Source organism: Lathyrus oleraceus, chromosome 5 (assembly GCF_024323335.1).
Source record: "Lathyrus oleraceus cultivar Zhongwan6 chromosome 5, CAAS_Psat_ZW6_1.0, whole genome shotgun sequence".
Classification (NCBI taxonomy): domain Eukaryota; kingdom Viridiplantae; phylum Streptophyta; class Magnoliopsida; order Fabales; family Fabaceae; genus Lathyrus; species Lathyrus oleraceus.
In genome coordinates this window covers 224,207,015-224,234,101 of record NC_066583.1, presented here as the reverse complement: position 1 = coordinate 224,234,101, position 27,087 = coordinate 224,207,015, and the positions used below count along the sequence as shown (strand labels likewise).

Here is a 27,087-nt window from a genome sequence, read left to right as displayed (position 1 = left end):
CACACAGTTAAAGAAGAACGCTCCTCGGTCAGGATTGGTGCAATTATGGGATTGGGAATAGCATATGCAGGTTCCAAAAATGAGAAGGTGATCTGTTTATATACATTTTCTTACAAATCTTGTTTCAGTTATACTAGTTGAAATACATGTGAGTTTTTACTTGCAAATGTAAAACATTTTGCTTTATTCTTGCTTCTTCAGCTACGACACATATTGACAGATATTCTCCACATTCATGGGACATGACCATAATACCGTAAGGCAACAAAGAGAGGGCCAAGGTCATATATTCAAAGGCAACATTTGTAATCAGTTAGGTAATTAGGATAAATCTCCACAAGGGTATCCCACAAATAAAGTGGAATACCTAGCAAGCTACCTTCTTCGGGAGTATGCGAGCCCTCACAAAATTCAGCAAACAGGTCAGAATACCAAATGGGGTGCGGTCAATAGTTGCACCGAACAAAGGAATCGCAGCAGTAATAATGTCAGGCAAATAATACACAGCTATGATAGAACATGTCAGATAAGCACAGAACAGAATAGAAAAAAAATCAGCGACTGTCATGTTCTCTACTGCCTCGCCTAGCGAAGGCTTGGCGAACACTCGCTACATATTCGCTTAGCGATGTGCTAGCGAACGACTGCGGGTTTTGAGTTTAATAACAGTACGATTTCAGCAAGCTCCAAACCCTATGACATCCATTACAAAAATTACATGGTTAAACATTCAAGATATCCTTGCATACTTAAATCCATATGCAAAACCTAAGATATATTTATAAATTCAATCATAATATCACATGTAAATTGGGAGCATAAAGCGGTAGTGGTAGTGCAAACCTGTTTGCAATTGAATTGCAACGTTGAATTGGCAGATCACCCTTAGGGTAGGTGTCGGATTGAGTTGGGCGAAGGTAACCTTTGTGCAGATGAGTTTCCTTCGGGGTATCCGGGGTTTACGCTGAATTATCTTCGTTCGCCTCCAGGGTTTTGCCAATTGCCTCTTGTCATACGGTGAACTGGACTTTTTTGTGGTTTTAATCGCAATGTCGCGGTTAGCAAGAGTCACCACCGACTTTTCTTTTATCCAATAAGGAAAGGTGGAAAAGAACAGGAAAGACCTTAATTTAGATTTTGGGTTCGGGAGGTACATTATACAAAGGGAAGGTGTTAGCACCCTTTGTATCCATGGTTATCCATGGGCTCTTAATTGCTCGATCACTTATATTATTTTTAAAAAAAAAGTGTTTGTGAATTGTTTAGAAAAATTGTTTTGAAAAGAGAATTTAACTTTGTAATGATTCTTGTATGAATATATACAAAGTAGTTATCTCGTTTAGTTTTGGAAATTGTTTAGAAAAATATAACTCGATAATGATTCTAGTATGAATATATACCAAGTGGTGATTTTCTAAAGATATTTTGAAAGGTGTGAGGTGTGAAAATTGTTTTTAGATTGTGAGCCAACAATTAAGAGTTATACCGACCCAAGGTCTTTATGAGCATTTCCTATCCTTATGAGGGTAAAACTGTCCTTATTATTGAGAAATAAGTAGTTTTATCCTTTGGATGTTTAAGGGTCATCGTAGGGTCATCGATAGGTCATTGAAGGCAACAGTTACGAGGATATCTTAGCATTCGAAGGGACTATCATCTTTTAACCGTAGGCAACATCGGAGGGTCATCGAGGGACAAAGTTGTATATTCGAAGGCAACATCCGAGGGACTATAATTTATTTTATGATGATTTAACCGAAGGGTCTTTGCTAAGGGTATCCCCACATTCGCGGGACATGACCGTAATATCGTAATCGTAAGGCAACAAAGAGAGGTCCAAGATCACTTATTCAAAGGCAAAGTTTTACAATTAATTATATAATTAGGATGAAACTCCACATTAAAATTATTAAAAATAATATATTAAAAAAATTAATACATTAGAAATTAATACATTAAAAATTAATTTAGGGTGAAACTCCACAAGGGTATCCCACAAATAAAGTGGAATACCTAGCCAATAACCTTTTCCTGGGATATGTGAACCTTTACAAAACTCAAAAAAAAGAAACATGTCAGAACACCAAATCAGGGTGCAATCGAAGATTACACCGGAGAAATATCACAACAATAAATAGGATAGGATGAATAATGCATGGCTATGATAAAACATAAAAAAAAACAGAATAGAAAAGTCAGCTACTGTCTCGTTCGCCTCTGCCTCGCCTAGCGAAGGCCAGGCGAATACTCGCCCCAGGCTCGCCTAGCGAGGTGCTAGCGAGCGGCCACGGATTTTGAATTTGAAAACAGCCCCACGTTAGGAACTTTGAATTTTATGGCATTTTATCACAGGAATAACATGATCAAACATTCAGGGTATTCAGGCATATTTAAATTCCCATACGAAAGCAAATTATATATCAACATTTAATCATGATGCATTATATATGTAGATATGGCCAATTGAAAGTATAAACAATAGAGATACGCAAACCTGTTTGCCAATTCAAGGTTGAAGGGATTGACCACTTGTAGTATCGGAATAAGTTAGGCAGCGGGAATTGGACGGCGATGGCTTCGGTGCAGATGGGCTGCCTTCAGGGTTTCTTTACTCTGAATTCTCCGGGTAGGCAGGGTTCCTATGCCAAAACTTCTATTCGTTCTTCTCTGTTCTCCTCCTCTTTTTTTTTTCCAGTGAATCTCCCAGTGTAACTCCAAGTGTAACTCCCCTACTGAAACTTCAGTATTTATAGACTAACTTCGTGGGTAATGGGCTTGGAATGAGGGAGACCCAAGTCCAAAATAATTTGTTATATTTTATTTATTTATTTATTTTAATTATTTAATTAATTAAATTAATTAATTAATTAATTAATTAATTAATTAATTAATTAAAAAAAATTCTCTTTTTTTTTTTTTTTTTTTTTTTTTGTTTCTCGTTTTTTTTTTTTTTTTCGTTTCTCGTTTATTTTTTTTTTATTTTTTTATTTTTTTGGCTCAGAATGAAGCCCGAAATTTTTGTTGTCTGTCAGCTTCGCTAGGCGAGCGCGTAGCGAACAGGCCAGTTTGGGCCATTTTCTGGATTGGGCCATCCGTGAGTTGGGCCTTTGTTTCTTCAAGATCAGTGTTATATATGAGTCGGAATGCCATGCAAAATGTCTTGAAATATTAATGGGCAAATTTTGGGGTATGACACCTCTGTTAGGGTTTGATTGCTAGGGTTTCTGTCCGTCCGTTTCTGTCTCGTTTTCCGTCCCCTTCTCTGTGTGAAGTTCTGGTATTTATAATAATTTTTGTGACCTGATGGGCTCAGAATGAAGCCCAAAATTTCTGGTATTCGCAAGCTTCGCTAGGCGAGTGGTGCAGCGAAGGGTTCGCTAGGCGAATGATTTTGCTCGCCTAGCAAGCAAGCCATTTTAAGTCATTTTCTGGATCTGGCCACCTGTGTGCTGGGTCTTTGTTCCTTTAATATCAATGTCTTGAAAAATGAGTTGGAGTGCCTTGAAAAATGTCTTGCACGGTTAACGGGCAAATTTTGGGGTATGATAGCGTGCGTTAGCCGAACTACGGTAGCTCTGACTCTCATTCCAGATAAGATACGTAGGCATAGGATGCGATGTCCTAGCGAGCATGTTCCCCACTTCCCCGAACTACGTCGACTCTAATGTTTGTTTCTGACAAACTACGTAGGCCCGGGATGCGACATCCTGCCGAGTCCTTTTCCTTCATCTTCTTTCACCTGTTTATTCCAGTGTGTGTGCATTCTTTGAGCAGTTTATCAGCAACCTTATCCTATTCTTTTGAGCGTGGATCCCGTCGAGTACGACGGACGTGAGGGGTGCTAATACCTTCCCCTTGCGTAACCGACTCCCGTGCCCTGCATCTCTGGTCGTAAGACCGTTCCTTTCCCCTTTTTCAGGTTTACTTCGAGCGTTTCCTTTCCCTCCTTTGGGATAAATAACGCACGGTGGCGGCTCTGTGTTGTTTTTTTTCCGCCGGTTGTTTTTCGCGTTGTGACACTAGTAGACCACACAGTTAAAGAAGAACGCTCCTCGGTCAGGATTGGTGCAATTATGGGATTGGGAATAGCATATGCAGGTTCCAAAAATGAGAAGGTGATCTGTTTATATACATTTTCTTACAAATCTTGTTTCAGTTATACTAGTTGAAATACATGTGAGTTTTTACTTGCAAATGTAAAACATTTTGCTTTATTCTTGCTTCTTCAGCTACGACACATATTGACAGATATTCTCATTGATGAGGAAAATTCAATTTCTGTGACTGCTTTCACTGCAATTTCATTGGGCTTGATTTATGTGGGTTCTTGCAATGAGGAAGTTGCTGAAACACTCATATCTGTACTTATGGCCCGTATTGAAGCAGAGTTGGAACAACCTCTTACAAGACTTTTACCTCTTGGCCTTGGTCTTCTTTATCTTGGAAAAAAAGTTATTAGATGTTGGGCAGTGTCAGTTGTTTCTTTCTTCCTTCCTCTTGTCTTTTCAAATTATTGTAATGGGCAATCTGGTTCATCAAAGCTCTCACCATGTTAACAGTCTAGAGAAGGGACAGAGTCTATTGTAGGTAGCTTTATCTTACATTTGCAAAGGATTCATAACCTATCTTATTTAATTTCTGAAAAGATTTGATTGTTAGGAGGGGTTTAGCTATTAAGTTAGGTTTTTTTATAAGAACTATTAGGTTAGGTTAAAGTCCCTCTGGTGTAGCATTCAATCTTCATACTGTGCTTTGTATAGGAAAGTATGGAGGCAACTGCTGAACTTTCAAAGACTCTTGATGTAAAAATGAGAAAGTATTGGGACACGACACTGCTATCCTGTGCCTATGCTGGAACTAGGAATGTTCTCAAGGTACAATCTTATTATAGATAACCAGCAGTTTTTTTAGGAAAACTGTAAATGCAGTTTTGTGCTTATAGTTTCTGGTGCTTCTTTCATGCAGGTACAAAATCTTTTGGGTCAATGTTCACAACAACATCTTGAAGAAGACGAAGTGGACCAGGGTCCTCATGCAGTGCTTGGAATTGCTATGGTAGCAATGGCTGAAGAATTAGGTCATGAGATAGCAATTCGATCATTGGAACATCTACAGTACGGAGAGCAGAATATTCGTCGAGCAGTTCCTCTGGCACTTGCTCTACTGTGTATATCAAATCCAAAGGTAAAGTGGATTGGCATCACTTTACTTTATCACCTTGCTAATGTTATTATTTAACAGTGAAACAGCTTATGACCTTGCTCCCAATAGATGGTCAAAGTAAACATGTGTTGTATGCATGGATAACCATTGATTTTCGTCTCTACATGTGCGGATTGCCCAAGGTCTTGTACATATGGGAAAGGGCTTATTAACACTTGATCCATATCATTCTGATCTCTTTTTGCAAATGGATATAAACAATGCATTGAGATTGAGAAATCAAGTCTTATGACTTCTTAATCAAACAAAGTAACTGAATGAATATCATCAAGACCAGATAAAATGCCAGAGCTTCTGACTTTTCATCTAAAACATGATAAATGCTTTTAACGGATGAAAATGCACGACAAAATGGATCGATTTATGTTATGCTGATGTGAGTGAAAAACTCAGGGTAAAATTTTGGGTATGACGGTTGTACCCCCAAAATTTACCGTCTTCTTTTCAATCATAATTGGCTTATGTTTTATCATCATATACATTCATGCATATCATTAGTCTTATGATTATGGGATTAAGGCATCTCTCTTATGACCTTCTTCAAGCTTTAGAAGGAAGAGAAGTGACAATCAGTACAAGGAGGGTGGGATGTCCTCAACTTCAAAATCACCCAAGATACAAGGGGTTTCTTATACCCTAAGACCTCTCAAATGGCCCATCACCTCATTAGTTGATTGGGAATTACAAGATATTGGAAGTTGATTACATTTTTTGTCTCTTGGTCCTTAAGCTAGCGTGCCATAAACTTTTTAAATCATCTTCATCTTTATGTTATGCAAGACCTATTTGTTCAAGTTTATCTCCATTTTCCCTAGAAGAATCAAGGTTTGTGAAGTGGTACACTTATCTCCTATCCTTTTTTACTGAAATTAGGGTTTGTGATAAAATCAGTTTATTTCTGATTTTTTGAGCAAGACTTGATTCCATGGTATTCTATGTGTCCCTAAGTATCTATGAGTAGGAGATTGGCCATCAACTTCATTCATAAGAGGTTCAATTGCTCAAATGACCAATATTTTGATTCAATTATGGAAAAGTAATTTGGGCTGGTTAAAAAGTCAACTCTTGATTCCTTTGGTCAAAATTATATTCCACAAGTCAAATATGGTATATGGTTGAAATTTGATCAAGAAAAGTCAGGAGATTCATCAAAAATCAAGAATTATGGAAAGTTACCTAAATTGGAAATTAGGGTTTTATAAACTTGCTATTTTTGGCAAGTTTGGAGTTAGTGAGAAGCTACTTTCATGGCCAATATTCTCTATGATCAAGACTCCAAACCAAATTGGTCTTAACATGAATTTTGTTCTCCTTTCTCCAAGCTTTAAGAAGGTACCAAAATTGGAGTATTTGGATCATCATGGCTCAAGATATGGTCATTGAAACTTTGGTATTTCAAATTCATTCAATTGTCTCAATACTTAGAAAATTTCTAAGTATCCCAAGTCAGGATTCCCAAGCATGTTCATGTCAGTTTTAAGAGATGTTAGAGACTCCATCTCAAGGTTCTTCCAACATGAAAATTATAATGTCAAGTCTCCTCTTTTCTTTGGTTCCAAGAACACCTCAATTGGTTGGCCACAACTCAAGATAGCGTCCTCTAAAGTCATAACCTTGGATTGTTGATTTGTGTTTATAACTTAGTGAAAAAAAATCTAAGTATTTGATCATCTCAAGCAACCCACTTCATGTCCAATTTTCATAAGGTTACAAGCTTCATTTGGATCTGACCTCAACATAAGAGTTGTAGATCATTATCTCCTCTCCACTTTTGCTTCAAGTATTTTCCTATTTGGTAGCTTAAGGAACAAGTTATGGACATGGCAAGTTAGGACCTCAAAATCACTATATGACCTATAATTTACATTTTGACATGCAGTTTCAAGCAACCATTTTCGTACCCATTTTTGAAGGAGTTCCAAGGTTTTGTTTCAAATTTCCTCCAATATCAAACCTTTTCCTCTCATTTCCCTCTTTCCAAAGAGCCCTAATTCATTCCATTTGGCCATGAAACTATAATAGTTTGAACATGAGTGATATTTAATCTACATTATCACACTTGTTGTTGGATTTGTGCATGATGTTACCTTTGTTTACATCATGGGTTATTCTACACAACCACAATACACCACTTCTTGCCTTGTATTGACCAATAACACACGTATTGTGGGCATGCACCTCATGTCCAAACTTGGCCAAAAGTGGAAATGTTTTTTATTGTCTCCTTTTCTCTCTCCACTTCCTCCAAGTGACACAAATCTTGAGGCCTTTCCATCCACCTCAGGCTCCCTAAAACGACACAAAGCATACATACTTTGCATCCAAAACGCAATATTGCATCCCACTCTTCAATCTTTGCACAAACTACCAAACTTGCCCTCTAACGGTTCTTTCACCTTGTAAAACATCACACCTCATCACAAGCATCATATATAAGCCATACTTAACCTAATTGTGTGTGTGTGTGTGCGTGTGTGTGTGTGTGTGTGTGAGAGAGAGAGAGAGAGGTCACTGAAGAGAGAGAACTTGAAGACTGCAACATTGAAGCTTGAGGATTTTTTTTCATTTGAAGCTCACTTTCACCATTCATCCAACTTCATTTTGGCCTCCAGAAGAACACCAAGCTTCATTGGAGGGGTTTCTGAAGCTCCATCCTGTTTAAGAGATAATGGATCTTCTCCACTAGGTAAAGTTTTCTTCACACTACTCTTCCTCATGTTTAGTTATTGACCATGCCTAGGGTTATACACATGCATCTAGAGAGTCTACTGCTGAGTAGACCATTGGAGCTAGGCTCAAATTGTTGTTTTCAGTTTTAATGTTTGGTGTTTAAAAATTTGAACCCGTGTGTTATTGCACTTTGTTCTCCATGTTCTTTCATTTATTTTTAAAAAAACAAGGTTACTATGATATTGTACTCATCGCGTACTACAACTTTGGTTCAAGTCTTGTGGGATTTGGAGGAGAGACGAGGAAGTTATTTGAGGTGGAAGTCAGCATGTTGGGGTTGGGATTAGGGTTCAAGTATGCATGAGCAGAGGTTGAAGACGAGTGGTTGGCACATTGTGATTGGCTGGGTGTGTTTTTGTCCTTTTATGACTTAAGTGAGGGAGTGACCAATTGATGTCGTGTTACATGATTTTTGTTCATTTTATTTATTTATTCCATTGTCACGCTTCAAAAATCTGATTTTTAATTGGTTTGGATCGTGGGCCTGGTGCGTTTACTCTTTCCACCCCCAACTTTTGGGGCCCATTTGCGTATTAACTCCTTCCTAGTTCATTTCCACTTTGCTAATGCGTCCCCTTTCCATTTTTACTTATTTATATTATTTTATTTTATTTTATTTTATTTAAAATACTTTCCATTGGCCAAAAATTCTCAATTAATTCATGATTAATATTTTGAATGTTATGTAATTTCCATATTTTTTAATTTCATTTTTGAATTTTTTTTTTAATTATATGTGTCTAATTAAACTAGTTTTACTTGTTAGAGTTTGATACTTAATTTTCCCATTTGAGTTTTGATCCAATATTTTGTAAACTTGTAGACATTTATGTTTAGGTCATTTGGGTTTCATTTGATGCTTGGATAATTAATTTTGGATTGTTTTTTAACCTATTCTTGAAAGTTGTTTAGTGTGATCAATTAGTGGTGCATTGTTTGAATGATGGATTTGTTTGGGCATCTTTTACACATTATTGTGAGTATATCTTTGGGAGACTTTGAGCTTGTGATTTCATCTTTCTATGCCTAATTTTTCATAATTTTCTTATGCTCCTAACTATTTTTCTTGAGTTATTCAAGGCATACTTGTTTCTTTGAGATGCCTTTTACATTTAATAGATTATTTTGAATGCACTTGTGCAACCATTAGGGTTCTCTTTCCAATTCTCTCTTGACCTCATCATCATCATTTAGGAGTCCTATATTCACCCATGAGAACCATTTTGGGCATCTCCATTTGATGTTTCTTTGCTTGCTTGTCTTGAGTACTTCTTGCTTGCTTTTGAGACCATAGTTGGATTTTGTCTTGTGCATTCCAATTTGAATACTATGAGTCCAATGGATTTTATTTCCTCTTGCCTGCACTTATGATTTCCTTGGTCTTGGTAACCTTATACCTTACTCTTATGATTCTTTGAATGGTATTTCATTGCCATTCATCATGATGACACATTAAGAGTTATATTTTTCTTTTCTTAACCTAGTTTTGAGTTTTAGTAGATGGTGAAGATCTTAGGAGCTTGGGATCCATTTTTGTATGGTTTTATGTTGTTCTACTTTCATTATTCATGTCTCAACTTCATTTAAATTTGTCATTTTATTTGATTGGGCAAATGATTTCTTACTTTGATGATGTCCACTTTTGGATTTGTTAGTTATGCTTGAACTTTGAGTTTACTTGCTTATTGATACCACTTGAGGTTTTGAGGTTGTATTTGATGCTTTGAAAATGATTTTTTTATTGTCCCATGACCTATAAGCATCCCTTTTTTAATCTTGGTTTATCTTGTTAAATTTTTATAAAGGATTCCTTTTCTAGGATGATATCTTTACTTGTTTATCAAGTTACTTGGGTTTGATGTGTGTTTGAAGTTTGGATGACTTCCCTTGTTCCTCTTGAATCTCATCTTGAGTGAATTTATTGCACAAGTTACACATCCCTTGATGTCATTTGTGAGCCTTCATTGTTTGATTACTTCTTTTTTAAGCTTCTTTGAACTTGTGTGATTGTTTGCCTATCTTTTGGCTTATCTCTGAGCATAGCTTGTGTGATTCATCCATGATGCTTGAGTGACTTGTATGTGGAGTTTAATATGTTATATATTTCTGACTTACGAGGCTTAATACCATTTTTTCTATGATTATACTTCATCTATGCTTGCTTGAAATGCATTTTCCTTTAGGAGCATGCCTAGGGTTTGATTTTGATCATTACTTGCCTCAACCTTTGAGTATGCTTTGATGTGATTCCTTTGTGATGTCTTGGGTTTATTTATGAATATTGACATCATGTATATGCTTTTGATCTCATTCATTTTTATATGATCAATTGCTCACATTTGTGGTCACTTCCCTTTACAACTCTCAATGATGATTGTGTATTTTGGTGCTTGTATCATGGGCTCAATGCTTGTTTGAGTTTCTTCTTGATCTGGAGACTTTATTTATTTGAATCACATGTCTTTATTTTCATTTTGATGTGATGTTGCTACTCATTTTGGTTCGGAAACTTGTTGCTTGCTTAATTTGTTTTCTCAACTTGTTTGAGCATTGGCTCCCTCTTTCATGACTAGTTCGAATGAGATTGTTGCTATTTGTTAATCTGTGACCATTTGGTCATAATTTGTGATGTCCTAAAGCATGTTTAGACTTAATAATTCACCTATATCTCTTGTTTGTGTGAGGTATTCTAATCTTCTCTTCAATGACTTGATATGGATTTCTATTGCTTTATTTCTCTTCCATGACTTGATATGGAATTGCTATTGTTTTTCTTTTCTTCCATGACTTGATATGGATTGTTATTGCTTCATTTATCCTTCCATGACTTGATATGGATTACTTTGTTCATTTTTTATCTCTTTGTTCCATGACTTGATATGGATTACCTGGTTTATCTTTCATTTGTTCTTTCATGACTTGATATGGGTTACTATTGTTTATCTCTTATCTATTCTTCCGGGGAACAAACATAAAACTTTGGTCCTCCCAGCAAAAAGTGTGGTAAAACGGGTATGTCCGACAAGGCATACCCGTTTTATCACCCTATCCAACAAGTGATATCAGAGTCATGGTTAGGCTTAGTATGGATTAAGGCTAGTGATGTAAGTGACTCACAATTGTGGGAGAGATTGTTGAAATTCAAGTGTAAGTGATTAAGTCTCACATTGATTAGAAGTGGAGATAATATTAGGTATATAAGAGAGGTAATTCATATTCTCAATAATTAAGATCTTTGGTGGATATTATATCATGAATTTTTAGTCTATTGACATTTTCGACGCTCTCAAACTCCCCATCAATAAACACCCTCGTGCTCTCGTAACGGGACTCTAATTAATCAAAATTTGGTATTTAATACAACATAATGAAGAAAAAAAATATTAATAACCTATCAAATTTCAGACCCAATAAGCATTACTAGCATTTTCCATAAACTACATGATTGGAAACTGCATATTACACCTATTTATTAGAATAGTGTGATAATGTTCTTCTACATAAGGCAAGTTTTTTAATCTTTCTTTTTTTTCGTATAAATTGTTGTGCTGAACTTAGGTTAACAATAACCTCACAATAAAACAACTCATAGAGTTGCAACAAACCTTGAACATACATAAAAAGTACTCTTTACATGAAATCTTCCAATCAACATGGTAAGTTTGCACTTTTCATTAAATGGAAAACAAAACAATTTTGTTAATATGCATTCTCAACCATTCAATCTTTGATGTCACATTATTTCAATTAATTAATGCACCCATCAAATAAAATAATTGTCATTAATTTTATTTTTAGAAAAACATAATTTGTCCTTGTCCTTAGGTAAGCTAAGTTTTTGCACTTGTCATAAGCAATTCTGTAGTATTCTTTTTTTGAATTATATTTTGAAAAAGCAAAGTGTGATTAAGACTTACTAACAACATTTATGTATTGACTTAAAAGTTTTAATTATGATTTATCATCTTAATCTAAGTTTTAATATATAATCACAAATTCACAACTCCTTGTCGATATATGTCTACTCTCATAAAAGGATTTAGTGTATGTTTCATTTACAGTTGCAAAAAGTGGTTTCATAAAAGGATTTAAAGTATATGTTTCATTCTACAGATGCAAAAAGTGATTTCATAAAAGTATTTAAAGTATGTTACTACAGTTTTTAAAAATGATTTAGAAAATATTGTGTATTTTTGTTTAAAACATTAAAAGAAGATATATTTTTTAAATAGTTTAAATAATTTTCTATTAAAAATATATTTTTTAAATATTTCATCCCTTCACTACTACTTTTAATAGATGATAAAAATAATTTCTAATTTATTTTAACTAAATTCTCATAAAAATTATTATAAAGTAAAAATGATCTTTTAAAAACCTATCAAAGACTCTTACTTACACTGATAACATATTACAATTTAACTTTAAAATAAAATGAGTTTAAGATAAATTGATTCATCTGAAGAAAAAATTGTAAAATTATTTATATTTAGAAATGTTTGAATGAAAATGGTTGAACTATAAATTCTAATATAAAAGTCAAAAAAAAAATTAAGTTAAAAGTACAATTAATTTCGATCAAGAAATTTAAATATACCAAAAATCAATTTTAAGTCTTCAAAATTATGTTTTATCGTTCCAAAAGTAAACCTAAACAAACTTATTATTTATTTATTTGAATCGCAAATGATAAATATAAAATTATTCATTTATTTTGAATTGCAAATGATAAATATAAAAAATATGAGATTGAGATAAGAAGCATTCAACATCAACTAAAGTTAAAAATACAACCAACAAACACTCTTGACAATCCAAAAGAATAACACAACGCAACACCCGACCACAGAAAAAGGATGTTTTCAAAGACTAACTAGCATTTTTTGACAAGTCCTCCAAGTCTTGTTGAACTGGTTTTATTTGTGAATTTTTCTGTGATGATGTGATGTTCACCGTATGTGTTATATTTGTAACCTTCTTCTCTGTAATGAGTTTGAATATTCCTTATCCTCATCTTCCATTGAACACAAGCCAAAAGTAGTTGAACATAAATAACAAGTTTCAACATGAAAATGTTAGGTTTACATGGTACCCCTAGTAAAACTACACATTGATTTATTTAAATGTACATAAATTATTCCATGGTAGAGTACAAAAATGGGTATAAATAACAGAAACTATGAAGAGGTGACTGAATACCTATCTACGTGGTAATTGAAAGATCTTTCAGCTGCTGCAGATCTACTTCGGATGGTGACCTTGTGAGGGCACACTGCGCGGTAGTTGTTTTTGGGAAAGCAATGACATCCCTGATAGAACTAGCCCCGGCCAGCAACATAACCAATCTGTCCAAACCAAAAGCTATGCCTCCTGCATTTGTTTCATTTATAATAACAATCATCAGCTGCTCAACATATTGAGAAACAATCGGTGCACCGCGTGTTTACATACTAGTGTTCGAATAAGGTGCACCGCGTGTTTACATACTAGTGTTCGAATAAAGATACGGCAACTAAATTGCAACTTAATATTAGATGTTACTTTTATTGAATGCTTCCAGTTTAGTGACAATGGGGAGGTAATTTTCATCATTTCTACATATATATATTCTGTTTCTACATATATATGCTTCCAGTTTAGTGACAATGGGGAGGTAATTTTCATCATTTCTACATATATATATTCTGTTTCTACATATATATGCTTCCAGTTTAGTGACAATGGGGAGGTAATTTTCATCATTTCTACATATATATATATATTCTGTTTCTACATATATATGCTTCCAGTTTAGTGACAATGGGGAGGTAATTTTCATCATTTCTACATATATATATTCTGTTTCTACATATATATGCTTCCAGTTTTACTTCCAGTTTAGTGCCAAATGAGACAACATTCGCCACCAATAAAATTATAAAATTGTGGAACTATTTTCTGTTTCTGGAACTCTGATCTCAACACAAGTTTGCTTTATATTAAATGTTTGATGTCTTATTCATAAACATACTTGTTGCTATAAAACATTTTAGAAGATTTACAAATATACATACCATGTGGCGGAGCCCCCATGTCAAGTGCTTCAAGAAGATAGCCAAACTTTGCTTCAGCCTGAAAATAAGTTTTAATGCATGATTCAGATCAGTCAGAGCCCTATTTCCAGAATGGGAGTATAACAGATTTTATAAGAAAAAACAAGCCAAAACTGTGTTTTACATTAGCATAGTTGTCACAAAATGAAATGTATGAATATATATATATATATATACAATTAAACTCGTGAAACACTGCAATGCCAGAAAACCAAATGGAGCACAATAAGCCAATAAACAAAACATGATTCTAGTCGGAATTTTTACAGCCAACATCGGCTGGTTTATTAAATATGAAAAGAGAGAAACTAAATGAAAAAGATAAATAAGGCTAGGAATGGAATCGCAATTACTAGCCTGCTCCATAGAGATGCCTACAATCTCCAAAACCTTTTGTTGTATGTCGCGTTTATAAATTCTCAAACTTCCCCCACCAATCTGACAGAATATAATATTTTAGTTATTTATGCAGACATCAGTCGTAAAATTGTCAATCTCAGAGCTTAAAGAGAGGAAAGTAATCCAAACTAAATCTCAACTACCTCCACTCCATTGTAAACCATGTCATATGCCAACGCACGAGCAGTAGCAAGGTCGTTCATGTCTTCAGGATTTGGTGCGGTGAAAGGATGATGAAGAGCCTGCACTAGCCCGTAATTAAGAATAATTAAAAGAATAATAACAAATATAACAAGATTAACTGTAATGACAATCATAAAATTTTCAACCCAGACATATTATATATTGAGAAATACATTGTTAGATGAGATATTAAAAGAAAAAACAGACCTCAAGCCTCTGCTCTGAATCATTCCACTCAAACATTGGAAAGTCGGTAATCCACAAAATTGAATGTCTGTCCTAAAATTCAAACAAAAATAACCAGATAGTGTAAGTGAAATGAATAATCAAGATACATAGCATTTATTTTCCTTTAAAAAGCAAATACCAACTTACATGTTCGATTAAACCTAATTCATGTGCCACATAAACTCTAAGACGATCTAAACAAAGAGAAAGAAAGACTAACAAAATATATTAGAGAAATATAATAAAATTAGAATCTCATGCAATAGGTGAATAAATCTTAATACCTGGACTCTTGATGGAACTAAATAATCTCGGGCACCTTCTGGTGTGGATCTCGACAGTATTGGAGTTTCAATCTACCTTGTGAACAAAAAAACGGTAAAGATCAACACAGGACACCAACTACCAAAGTACGGTGTGCAAGAGACTCGGTAACTCAAGGGAAGGGATGAACCTAATAGACAGTACCTCCACAAAACCATGTATGTCTTCTAGATGTCTTCGTATGAGTTTAACCACTTTATGCCACAGCAATATGTTACAATTCATTTGCTGCCTTCTTAGATCAAGACATCGATACCTGCAAATTAGTAATTGTAAGCAATATTTCTCTCATATGCTTACATAACATAAAAATGAATATACATTATGATGGAACCTGTGAATTCATAATGGAAAATCTGTTTGTATCGAGAATGAAAATGGAGCAAAGCTCACTTACAGTGATGAAAGAAAAGATAAACTGGAGCTCAAGAACTCCTAAACAGATCTAGGCTCCTAACCAGAGAATACTTTCTCCAACCTGAATACTAACAACTAAGAAATGCAATGCAATGCAACAGTCCATTTTAACTGAACGACAACATCATATACACCACATCAAACATCATACTGAACACGGAAATTTTGTCCATTTAACACGGAAATTTTTTACATTTTGATAACACATAAAATTAAATTCATAAATAAAATACGCATACGAACTCAAATCCTGGACATTCCACTTAACTAAGAAATCCACTATAAATTGTTGGTAATTAATCCAAAGGATTGCAAAATTAAGGTAATCTACTCCACATGACTATTGGCTACTCCACATAACTCTCTCAAATAATCTTACAAGCACTTATATATCCTGTTCAAATAAGTTAATCCAAAGATAGTCATAGTTTGAGAGCATCAACCTTTGCTGCAATGGAGGAAACAAACCCGCTACTGAGAAGCCTCTCCACATACTTCCCAAGAATATCAACTTCAAGATTCACCTTCTGACCAACTTTCTTCAAAGGAACAACAATCTTCTCCTGAGTATAAGCAACCAGCATGAAATTAAAACAAACTTCATCATCAAAAACATCAACCACAGTCAAACTAGTCCCATCCACGGCAATAAATCCTTTGGGAACAATGTATTTCAGCATTTCCTTCTCAACCCTAACTTTCACCCACAGAGAATCCCCTTCAGGAACCATAGAAACAATCTCCCCCGTGCCATCCACGTGACCCTGCACAAAATGTCCGCCCATTCGAGTAACCGGAGTCACCGCCCTTTCGAGATTCACCTGCGATCCGGCTTCCAATTCGGAAAGGGAAGTTTTTCGCAGCGTCTCCGGGGCTAAACCGACGGTGAAATCGGAAGCTTTCGTGTCGAATTCTGTCACGGTGAGACATGTGCCGTTGACGGCGATGCTGTCGCCGAGATTGATGCCGTCGAGAACTGTCTTTGCGTTGACCTTTAAGTCGAAACCGCCGTCAGGGGACGCTCCGATTTGCTTGACGGTGCCGATTTCTTCGACGAGGCCGGTGAAGAGGCATTGGACTGAGACGGCGTTGGTACGGAGGCTAATTGGTTTGTGTTCGAAGTGAAGGAGGGTACGAATAGGGGAAGGTTTGAATCGGAGATGGGTAATTTGGGAATTATGGGATTTGTGGTGGGTTGAAGAAGTGATTTTGGTGGTTAAGGTAACGGAAAATAAAGAAGCAGCCATTTCAGTTGGATTTTACTTTTACTTTGCACTGTTGGAAGCTAGCAACTGTTTTACGGCGATGTAGAATGATTGGTATCAAAGTTTCTGAACCCTGATTTCTACTCTTGCATTTGAGTATTTATAGTATTGATTATAACAAGTGTAATAATATTTATGGGCCGGCCCAAATACTTAGCACACTCCTATATTCTTATTCACACCCTAAATTCGCCTAATTCCTCTCCTCATTTTAATGCATTCGTACTTTTTTTATGAAATAGTTTAATACATAGGTGAAGTTTTTATTGGGAATATGGTACATATTTATTTTTAAAATATGTGTTTATTTACTGTATATAATTTATTTTTTAAGCAATAAAAAAATTTATTAAATTAAATAAAATAAAAGAAAAGAAAATTAAGGACGATAAAATCAAAAGACACCATAAACAAATTTAAAACTATTTCTAACTTGGTTGTTATATTATTTTACTTTTTTAGAAATATTTTTGTTTTCATTTTTTTTATACTTTTGAGAATAGTCTACATTATTTAGACAAAATTAATTATCTTTTTCAATTTAGGTAAAATATCAAAAAAAAAAAAAAATATATATATATATATATATATATATATATATATATATATATATATATATATATATATATATATATATATATATATGGTAATAAATGAAGTATATTAAATATAGAATTAATAGATATTTTGCTCCTATTATATAGGTGAATTTTGAAAAATCTCTATAAAAAGATGTTTGAATTCGTCCTATTTTAATATGAAGATTCATTGGTTTTGTCCTCTCAAAAAATTTGCCCATCAATAACCTATTAAATATCATGTAGTAAGTTTTTAAAATTTATTACTATTTTGTGGTGATTTTTGGAAAATCCTTGCCATATTATTATTTTTTATGATTAAAATTTTTGAGGCAAAATAGGAGAATCTCATATGTGAAGGGAGAACTCAAACATCTTTTTACAGATTTTTTAAAATATATGTTTTCATAACTATGGTGGCATGAAGATAGTCTACTCATGTTGAAAATGCACCACCTCCACCTGTAATTGCTGTAAGGACAGAGAAATTCCTTGAAGCAGCATTTTTGTCTTTCATTCTCTAACAAGGCATGGGATGTAACTGACATGTTAGAAAAAAAAGATCATGTGTAATGTCTTATTGCATGGTATTTTGACCGAAAATATAATGTAAATTTATAATTCTGTATATCTAAAATGCGAAATTAGTTTAATTATCAACTTAAAAACTAATTCAATTGAAATTAAATATTATTCTTAATTAAATTCTGACTCAAATGCATTTTAAAGCACATAAATCAAGATCTAAATTGACTCTTAAAATAGTTGATATATACAATAAAGAGAAGAAAATTCACGTTATATTGTCATAATATTTGCTAAGTCATACAAGTTAATAGTTACATTGATGTATCATAAGCTTGACATCCCCAAATGAACTTCTAAGCTCATAAAAAACGAATGTGTTGATTTTAAACAGCACCAAGGTCAAGTACAGGAAGCCTACAATGATAGCTGAATGATTTATCAATCTCACAGGTATTAGGGCGGAAGAATTGGAATATCATTGTCAAACAATCCCGTAGAAAGCAAGATCTGGTTTAACCAAGTGATGTTGCAGACTCTTGGCAAAGTGTATCACACTCACTTGCATTAATTGTCACACTTGAACAAATTATTTATTAGATTGTTAACTCAACAAATCTGTGATACGGTGAACTGACTTTGTGTTTTGCTTTGAAAAGCTATGTTGCGGATAGCAAGAGTCGTCACCGACTTTTCTTTTATCCAATAAGGAAAGACGGAAAAGAACAGGAAAGACCTTGATTAGATTTTGAGTTCGGGAGGTACATTATACAAAGGGAAGGTGTTAGCACCCTTTGTATCCATGGTTATCCATGGGCTCTTAATTGCTTAACTCACTTATGTTTTCCTTGTTTGAGAAAGTGTTTGAGAAATGTGGTGTGTTTAGAAAATAATTTGAAAGGAGAGTTTAACTTTGTAATGATTCTTGTATGAATGTATACAAAGTGTTTATCTCGTTTGATTTTGAAAGATGTTTAGAAAAATATAACTCGGCGATGATTCTGGTGCGAATGTATACCAAGTGGTGATTTTCTAAAAGATGTTTTAAAAAATGTGAGGTGTGAAAAGTATTTTAAGCTGTGAGCAAGCATTTAAGAGTTATATCTAACCAAGGTCTTTATAGGTATTTCCTATCCTTATGAGGGTAAAACTGTCCTTACTATTGAGAAGTAGTCTTATCCTTTGGATGTAAAGGGACATCGTGGGGTCGTCGATTGGTCATTGAAGTCAACATTTGTAAGGATACCTTAGCACTCGAAGGGACGATCATCATTTAATCGTAGGCTACAACGAAGGGTCATCAAGGGACAAAGTCATATATTCGAAGGCAACGTTCGAGGGACAATGTCATATATTCGAAGGCAACGTTCAAGGGACTATGATTTATCTTGTAGGGACATTGACCTTTTGATCGAAGGGACTATGACTTATCTGTTTAGGGATGATGATGATTGAATCGAAAGGGTATTTGCTAAGGGTATCCCCACATTCGCGGGACATGACCGTAATATCTTAAGGCAACAAAGAGAGGGTTACCCTAGAGATGCAAGTGTGGAAATGATTGGATTCGGATATATTATCTTGAATTAATTTATCTAAGTTCGATTATTTATCTTTCCATGCAATCCTATTAGCATACATCTAGACAGTTATATTCACAGTACGAAAAAATTAAAGTGCGAAAAATAAGACTACGCTATTACATGGCTTCGGGATGGGGGTACATAATTTAAAAGGGGATATAAAATATCTAAATCTTAATTAACGAGTACAAAATTAAAAGGGCATACAAAATAATAAAACATAATTAAACTAAAAAGAAAGAAATAATTTTTTTTAAGAATGAATTAAGAATATTTTTAGTCTATAATAATAGAAACTTTTTTTTTATGAATTTATGGAAAAACTTAGACTAAATTGATAGAAATTTTAAAAGAAAAGAGAAAAAAAAATATAATTAGATTTTTATTATTCAAAATAGCCCATTTTAATTAATTAAGTGATATATGAAAATTTAATTAATAAACTAGATTAAATTATATCCTGGTTTAAATAACTAATATAATATATTAATTAGAAAATTAATTAATGGGTTTTATTTTAATAATAGAAAAATAGTGGTGAATTAATTATAGTGGAAAGGGAGTAAACATAGTAAAAACACTGAAAACCCATGACCTCTACGTTGCAGTGAGGGAGGAGCTACCAACGAGCCATGTTGGTTCATTCGTTATTTATTCGCCTTCATTAAAATATATATTAACTCTACATAGATTTTTCCATTTTGACACAACACCACCATGCATGTTACAGCTTTCTCTCTTACGGCATGTTACTTTATTTTTTTCTCATGTTGTTTCTTTCATGTGAATACAACAAACCTGTAACTTCATCTTATATCAAATCACACACATAAAATAAGATCATATGTAATCATCATGCAATAATAAAAATAGTCATGCACAAATCAAGAAACTTATATTATTTTACTCATGTATTAGTTCTCTTTACTGCAAGTGATAATGATAAAATAAACCTTACACATACATGTTAAAGACAACCAAGAATTTATATTATCACCATTATATCATCATCATTATTATTATGTAATAACAGCATGTAAAATAAACATAATCATGCTAGAAACAACACTCATATAATAATTAAATGGCAGATATAATTTTTTAATCATGCAAACAAAATTTCTTCAACATGCTATGACATATCAAGAACAGATGCATATTTGAATAAAGCAATATCAACCTCCACCAAACCATGAATACATCATCTCAATATATATATTAAATCAATATTATTCATGCATGAATTAAGGAGTATTGCAAGGTAATCATGCTGGATGCAAATTCCCTAATGAACACTTACTGGAGATTTGATTCTTCTGGCTTGCTCACTGTATGTGTGTTGTTCTTATTTAGGCTATGAGTGTTTTATGGTTGCTTCTCTTTTCCCTGCCCGTGAATCTTCTTGCTTCTACCTTGCCTTATGTATCTTCTTCTGCTGTATCTCGCCTCCTTTTTTTTCCCCTCTCGCTGGAGCCATATGAAGTATTTATAAGGGTATGGATTAGGGTTTAACCTTGCTAAATATTTGGATCCCTACCTATACTTTAGGATTTAACCTTGCTAAATATTTGGATCCCTTCATATACTTTAGGAGAGAAGAGTTAGGATTTAACCTTGTTAAATATTTATTAAATACAAATATTATTATAAATAATGAATAATTTAAATAAAAATTAATTTAAATTTTAGTTACATAATTGAATTAAAATTTAAACCTATTTCTATTTTTACTTTCATCATTTAAAAAAAAATCAAAATTATTCTTACTTATATCAACCAAAATTATTTTATAACTTATGGGCTTTTAAAAAAATGTTACTCTTATAAATAAATTTTATTGAGTAAAAAAACGTGAATTACTAAATAAATACTATTTATAAATAATGAATAAATGGAACGTGAATTTTAATGAGTTACCATTAAAATTCAAATCTATTTTTATTTATCATTAAATTAAAACTATTACATACATACATACATACATACATACATACATTACATACATACATACATACATACATACATACATTACATACATTAATACATACATTAATACATACATTACATACATACATACATACATACATACATACGTACATACGTACATACGTACATACGTACATACGTACGTACGTACGTACGTACGTACGTACGTACATACATACATACGTACGTACGTACATACGTACGTACATACGTACATACGTACATACGTACATACGTACGTACATACATACATACATACATACATACATACGTAGATACATACATACATACATACATACATACATACATACATACATACGTACGTACGTACGTACGTACATACATACATACATACATACGTACATACGTACATACATACATACATACATACGTACATACGTACATACATACATACGTACATACGTACATACATACATACATACGTACATACGTACATACATACATACATACGTACGTACATACGTACATACGTACATACATACATACATACATACGTACATACATACATACGTACATACGTACATACATACATACGTACATACGTACATACATACATACATACATACGTACATACATACATACATACATACATACATACATACATACATACATACATACATACATACATATGTATATACATACATACATACATACATACATATGTATATACATACATACATACATACATACATATATACATACATACATACATACATACATATATACATACATACATACATATACACACATACATACATACATACATACATATATATATATATATATATATATATATATATATATATATATATATATATATATATATATATATATATATATATATACATACATACATACATACATACATACATACATACATACATATATACATATATATATATATATATATATATATATATATATATATATATATATATATATATATATATATATATATATATATATATATATATATATAATTTATTTATATCATACAGATAAAACCAAAGGTTTGCACAATAAACAATGGAATACAAACATGTCTCAAAATATCATACACTTAAGTATTGATAGTGAATTGCCTATTTACCATTCTCCGTGATCTTGAGAAAAGGTAAACCCTTTGCACCAGATTTGAATGCTTCATTGTAAATATCACCTTTCTTAAGAGTTGAGTTTGAATACTTTTTTGCACCATTAGGTACACACAACACTTTTATAATTCCTCCACTCTCCAAGGAATCAGAGAAAACCTTGAAGGAAGACCCTGAGAAAATGTCAGATACCTGCAGACAATGAGAAGTTATACCTCAGCAAGTTGAAGCAAGTATAGGTAAGTTACTGCAATACGAAACTAAAACACAAAGTAACAGTGATGTCCAACACAGGACTGCAGCAAGCTTTATGTTATGAAAAAATGTGAGCACATAATAGATGACCAAAGCAACTACCATATGCTAGAAACCATAAAAGTACCAAGAGGAGGTGAAATAAAGAGCATTACATCTTTTAATTCGAGATCAAATCTGGTATCTGGCCGGTCCGAACCATATCTATTCATTGCTTCAGCATAAGTAAGCCTAGGGAAAGGATTTGGTAATTCCACACCCTTAATTTCAAGAAAAACCTGCAATAAACAATTCCTATTTTTACACCAAGCAACGAGTCTGAGATAAACAAATTCATAATAATCATACAATATTTGTTCCCTCCTACAAAATAGCTTTAACATACATTATTTAATTTTTTTAATTCTCTTTATATAAAAACAAACACAGCCACAAAAGATCTTTATTAAACAGATTTACCAACATTAACAGTTTCCCATTTCAACATTTGTCTTTTGTTGAAATAAGCGAGATTACAAAAATCTGTGTTTCTTTAGTTATCCTTTATAATTTCTCAACCAATATCAATACCTGCTTTAACACCTTATTCTTCCATTCCAAAAAAATCATCTAATATATGTCTTCATTATTACTTCGAAAAAATTAATTTATTGATAACATGAATTTAGTTAACCTGTTAAAGAAGTGTGATTATAGATGATATAAACTAACCTTTCTGATCAACTCTTCATTAAGAGTCAACATATCCTCTAAAGGAGTAAAAGCCATTTTCATATCTAGTTGTGTGAACTCCGGTTGTCTATCAGCTCTTAAATCTTCATCTCGAAAACATCTGGCAAAAAGTAAATTGCATGTTATCCAAAAACAAACATGGTAACTTGCATCAAATATTTTTAATTGTAAATCACACAAAGCAAATGCACATTTTCCAGAAAAAGGGGAAGCATTTTACAAATCCTCCATAACATAAGTCAAGATACCATTAGACAATAAAAAGAATATCATACCTTGCTACTTGATAATATTTATCAAAACCAGCAACCATTAGCATTTGTTTGAATAGCTGAGGGCTTTGAGGCAATGCGTAGAATGTTCCTGGCTTCATAATTTATGAGATAACGAATCAACAAAACATGACATAAATTACATATCTCGCAAAAAAAATAGAAAAAAATATCACATTGCTTTATATCTTAGCAATGCTCCAGTCATCAAAGATGCTATCCCGATAAAATAAATTTATTCAGTGGCATAACACAGATAACTCACTTATGGGAAATTACTAGTTTTTTCAGTCATTTTTACAGTCAAAACATAACACATAAATATCAAAGGACGATGCTTTCTGCGCTTAAGTATAAGGAAGAGGGTCAATGATGTGTCTACTGACGTGCATGCACAATGGAAACCTGCATAAGCTTTACATTAATGCCATTGAGGTATAGGTAATAGCTTTGGAAGTTGGGATCATAAATCCTATCAAGTCCAAATTTCAAAATTGCAATATCTAATTGAACGGTAAAAGAACAATTAATTGATCTGATTATGCAAAAGATAAATTTAAATTGCTTGACTGAACAATTGACTAGACCAATATTTTCCAAGTCTGTTGTATTGACTTATTTACTTTATTGTAAGTAAAAGCCATACTAAACAAAGAGAAAGAAAGACTAACAAAATATATTAGAGAAATATAATAAAATTAGAATCTCATGCAATAGGTGAATAAATCTTAATACATGGACTCTTGATGGAACTAAATAATCTCGGGCACCTTCTGGTGTAGATCTCGACAGTATTGGAGTTTCAATCTACCTTGTGAACAAAAAAAAGGTAAAGATCAACACAGGACACCAACTACCAAAGTACGGTGTGCAAGAGACTCGGTAACTCAAGGGAAGGGATGAACCTAATGGACAGTACCTCCACAAAACCATGTATGTCTTCTAGATGTCTTCGTATGAGTTTAACCACTTTATGCCGCAGCAATATGTTAAAATTCATTTGCTGCCTTCTTAGATCAAGACATCAATACCTGCAAATTAGTAATTGTAAGCAATATTTCTCTCATATGCTTACATAACATAAAAATGAATATACATTATGATGGAACCTGTGAATTCATAATGGAAAATCTGTTTGTATCGAGAATGAAAATGGAGCAAAGCTCACTTACAGTGATGAAAGAAAAGATAAACTGGAGCTCAAGAACTCCTAAACAGATCTAGGCTCCTAACCAGAGAATACTTTCTCCAACCTGAATACTAACAACTTTTCTGAATGAGCCTCCCAGTCTCACCACTTTAACCCTATAAACCCTTGCACGTCCTAACCAACTGCCACGCCACATCAGTAGCTCTTTTCCTAACTCTTCCATTCAGCTTGGTTATTGGGCTTAGGCCCAATGCCAGTGTCCTATCACTACTGTCCGCTAGAAAAATAGCCTTGTCCTATCACTACTGTCCGCTAGAAAAATAGCCTTGTCCCCAAGGCTAAGATAAGGACACTCATGTGTTGAGTACTTCTTGTCACTTACAGTTGGTGGCATGACCATAGCATGAACAACTTGAAGCTTCTAACGGTGCCTGTTCGAGTTGGTCAAGCAGTTGGCGTTGGACAGGCTGGTCGTCCCAAGATAATCACTGGTTTTCGGACCCATTCCACCCCTGTTCTCCTGGCTGTCGGGGATATGGCAGAGCTAGCTACAGAAAAGTAATACATCAATGCCTTGAAATTTTATAAAAGTCTGTCTTTCTAATACTAACAATTGCTTTTTATGCAGATATATACCTCTATCACCAATTCTTGAAGGTATGGTAATTTTGAAGAATAATCCAGACTATGTGGTAGAGTGAAGACCATAATCATGCTTTTTTATTTGTTGCTATTGTAGATATTTGAAGTGATGATTAGTTGTAAATTTTTAGGCAAATTGAAACATTTGATACCCCCTCTAGCTTGGCTGGCAATGCAATGCAACCGTCCATTTTAACTGAACGACAACATCATATACACCACATCAAACATCATACTAAACACGGAAATTTTGTCCATTGAAAACGTGGTGAGGACCATAAGACTATTGTCAAAATCCTAACTCTAAAAAGTTATTGAGCAAATGCATAGTTAAATAAATTATGTATAATTTTGATTGTATTATTTGAGTGAAACCAATAGTTAAATAAATTTTAAAAAAATTTGATTATATAATTTTTTTTTACATTTTGATAACACATAAAATTAAATTCATAAATAAAATACGCATACGAACTCAAATCCTGGACATTCCACTTAACTAAGAAATCCACTATAAATTGTTGGTAATTAATTCAAAGGATTGCAAAATTAAGGTAATCTACTCCACATGACTATTGGCTACTCCACATAACTCTCTCAAATAATCTTACAAGCACTTATATATCCTGTTCAAATAAGTTAATCCAAAGATAGTCATAGTTTGAGAGCATCAACCTTTGCTGCAATGGAGGAAACAAACCCGCTACTGAGAAGCCTCTCCACATACTTTTGTTCATTTTATTTATTTATTCCATTGTCACGCTTCAAAAATCTGATTTTTAATTGGTTTGGATCGTGGGCCTGGTGCGTTTACTCTTTCCACCCCCAACTTTTGGGGGCCCATTTGCGTATTAACTCCTTCCTAGTTCATTTCCACTTTGCTAATGCGTCCCCTTTCCATTTTTACTTATTTATATTATTTTATTTTATTTTATTTTATTTAAAATACTTTTCATTGGCCAAAAATTCTCAATTAATTCATGATTAATATTTTGAATGTTATGTAATTTCCATATTTTTTAATTTCATTTTTGAAATTTTTTTTTTAATTATATGTGTCTAATTAAACTAGTTTTACTTGTTAGAGTTTGATACTTAATTTTCCCATTTGAGTTTTGATCCAATATTTTGTAAACTTGTAGACATTTATGTTTAGGTCATTTGGGTTTCATTTGATGCTTGGATAATTAATTTTGGATTGTTTTTTAACCTATTCTTGAAAGTTGTTTAGTGTGATCAATTAGTGGTGCATTGTTTGAATGATGGATTTGTTTGGGCATCTTTTACACATTATTGTGAGTATATCTTTGGGAGACTTTGAGCTTCTGATTTCATCTTTCTATGCCTAATTTTTCATAATTTTCGTATGCTCCTAACTATTTTTCTTG

The 27,087-nt window shown here is 33.3% G+C and overlaps 2 protein-coding genes across 27 annotated transcripts in view; both read right to left on the bottom strand.

Annotated features, from left to right (window-relative positions):
• Positions 1-12,702: 12,702 nt before the first annotated feature.
• Positions 12,703-27,087, bottom strand: part of LOC127083144 (aspartate--tRNA ligase, chloroplastic/mitochondrial) — a 28,454-nt gene continuing 14,069 nt past the window's right edge. For 3 of the 25 annotated variants that reach the window (XM_051023394.1, XM_051023391.1, XM_051023393.1), the window contains 4 exons: positions 14,588-14,686; positions 14,403-14,483; positions 14,007-14,064; positions 12,703-13,323 (listed from right to left, as the gene is read on the bottom strand). In XM_051023394.1, coding sequence (XP_050879351.1) covers positions 13,157-13,323; positions 14,007-14,064; positions 14,403-14,483; positions 14,588-14,686 — 405 coding nt within the window. In that variant the 3' untranslated portion in view covers positions 12,703-13,156. Of the gene's footprint in view, positions 13,324-14,006; positions 14,065-14,402; positions 14,484-14,587; positions 14,687-14,834; positions 14,907-15,001; positions 15,050-15,139; positions 15,216-23,716; positions 23,736-23,910; positions 24,003-24,671; positions 24,719-24,826; positions 25,606-25,693; positions 25,896-27,087 lie in introns of those variants that run through there. The other 22 variants (XM_051023388.1, XM_051023386.1, XR_007788320.1 and 19 more) reach the window with 22 other exon arrangements.
• On the bottom strand, positions 15,145-16,933 carry LOC127083147 (riboflavin synthase). 2 transcript variants are annotated; one of them, XM_051023395.1, is made up of 3 exons: positions 16,040-16,933; positions 15,324-15,435; positions 15,145-15,215 (listed from the first exon to the last, which is right to left on the bottom strand). In XM_051023395.1, exons 1-2 carry the CDS (start codon positions 16,841-16,843, stop codon positions 15,421-15,423), a joined length of 819 nt encoding a protein of 272 aa, XP_050879352.1. In that variant the 5' UTR covers positions 16,844-16,933; the 3' UTR covers positions 15,145-15,215; positions 15,324-15,420. The 2 variants fall into 2 exon arrangements, with proteins under 2 accessions (XP_050879352.1, XP_050879353.1); XM_051023396.1 differs by having other exon boundaries at positions 15,151-15,211.

Bases quoted from the DNA above. Each gene is read 5' to 3' on its own strand.
- LOC127083147 (XM_051023395.1), bottom strand. From the start codon at position 16,843: ATGGCTGCTTCTTTATTTTCCGTTACCTTAACCACCAAAATCACTTCT.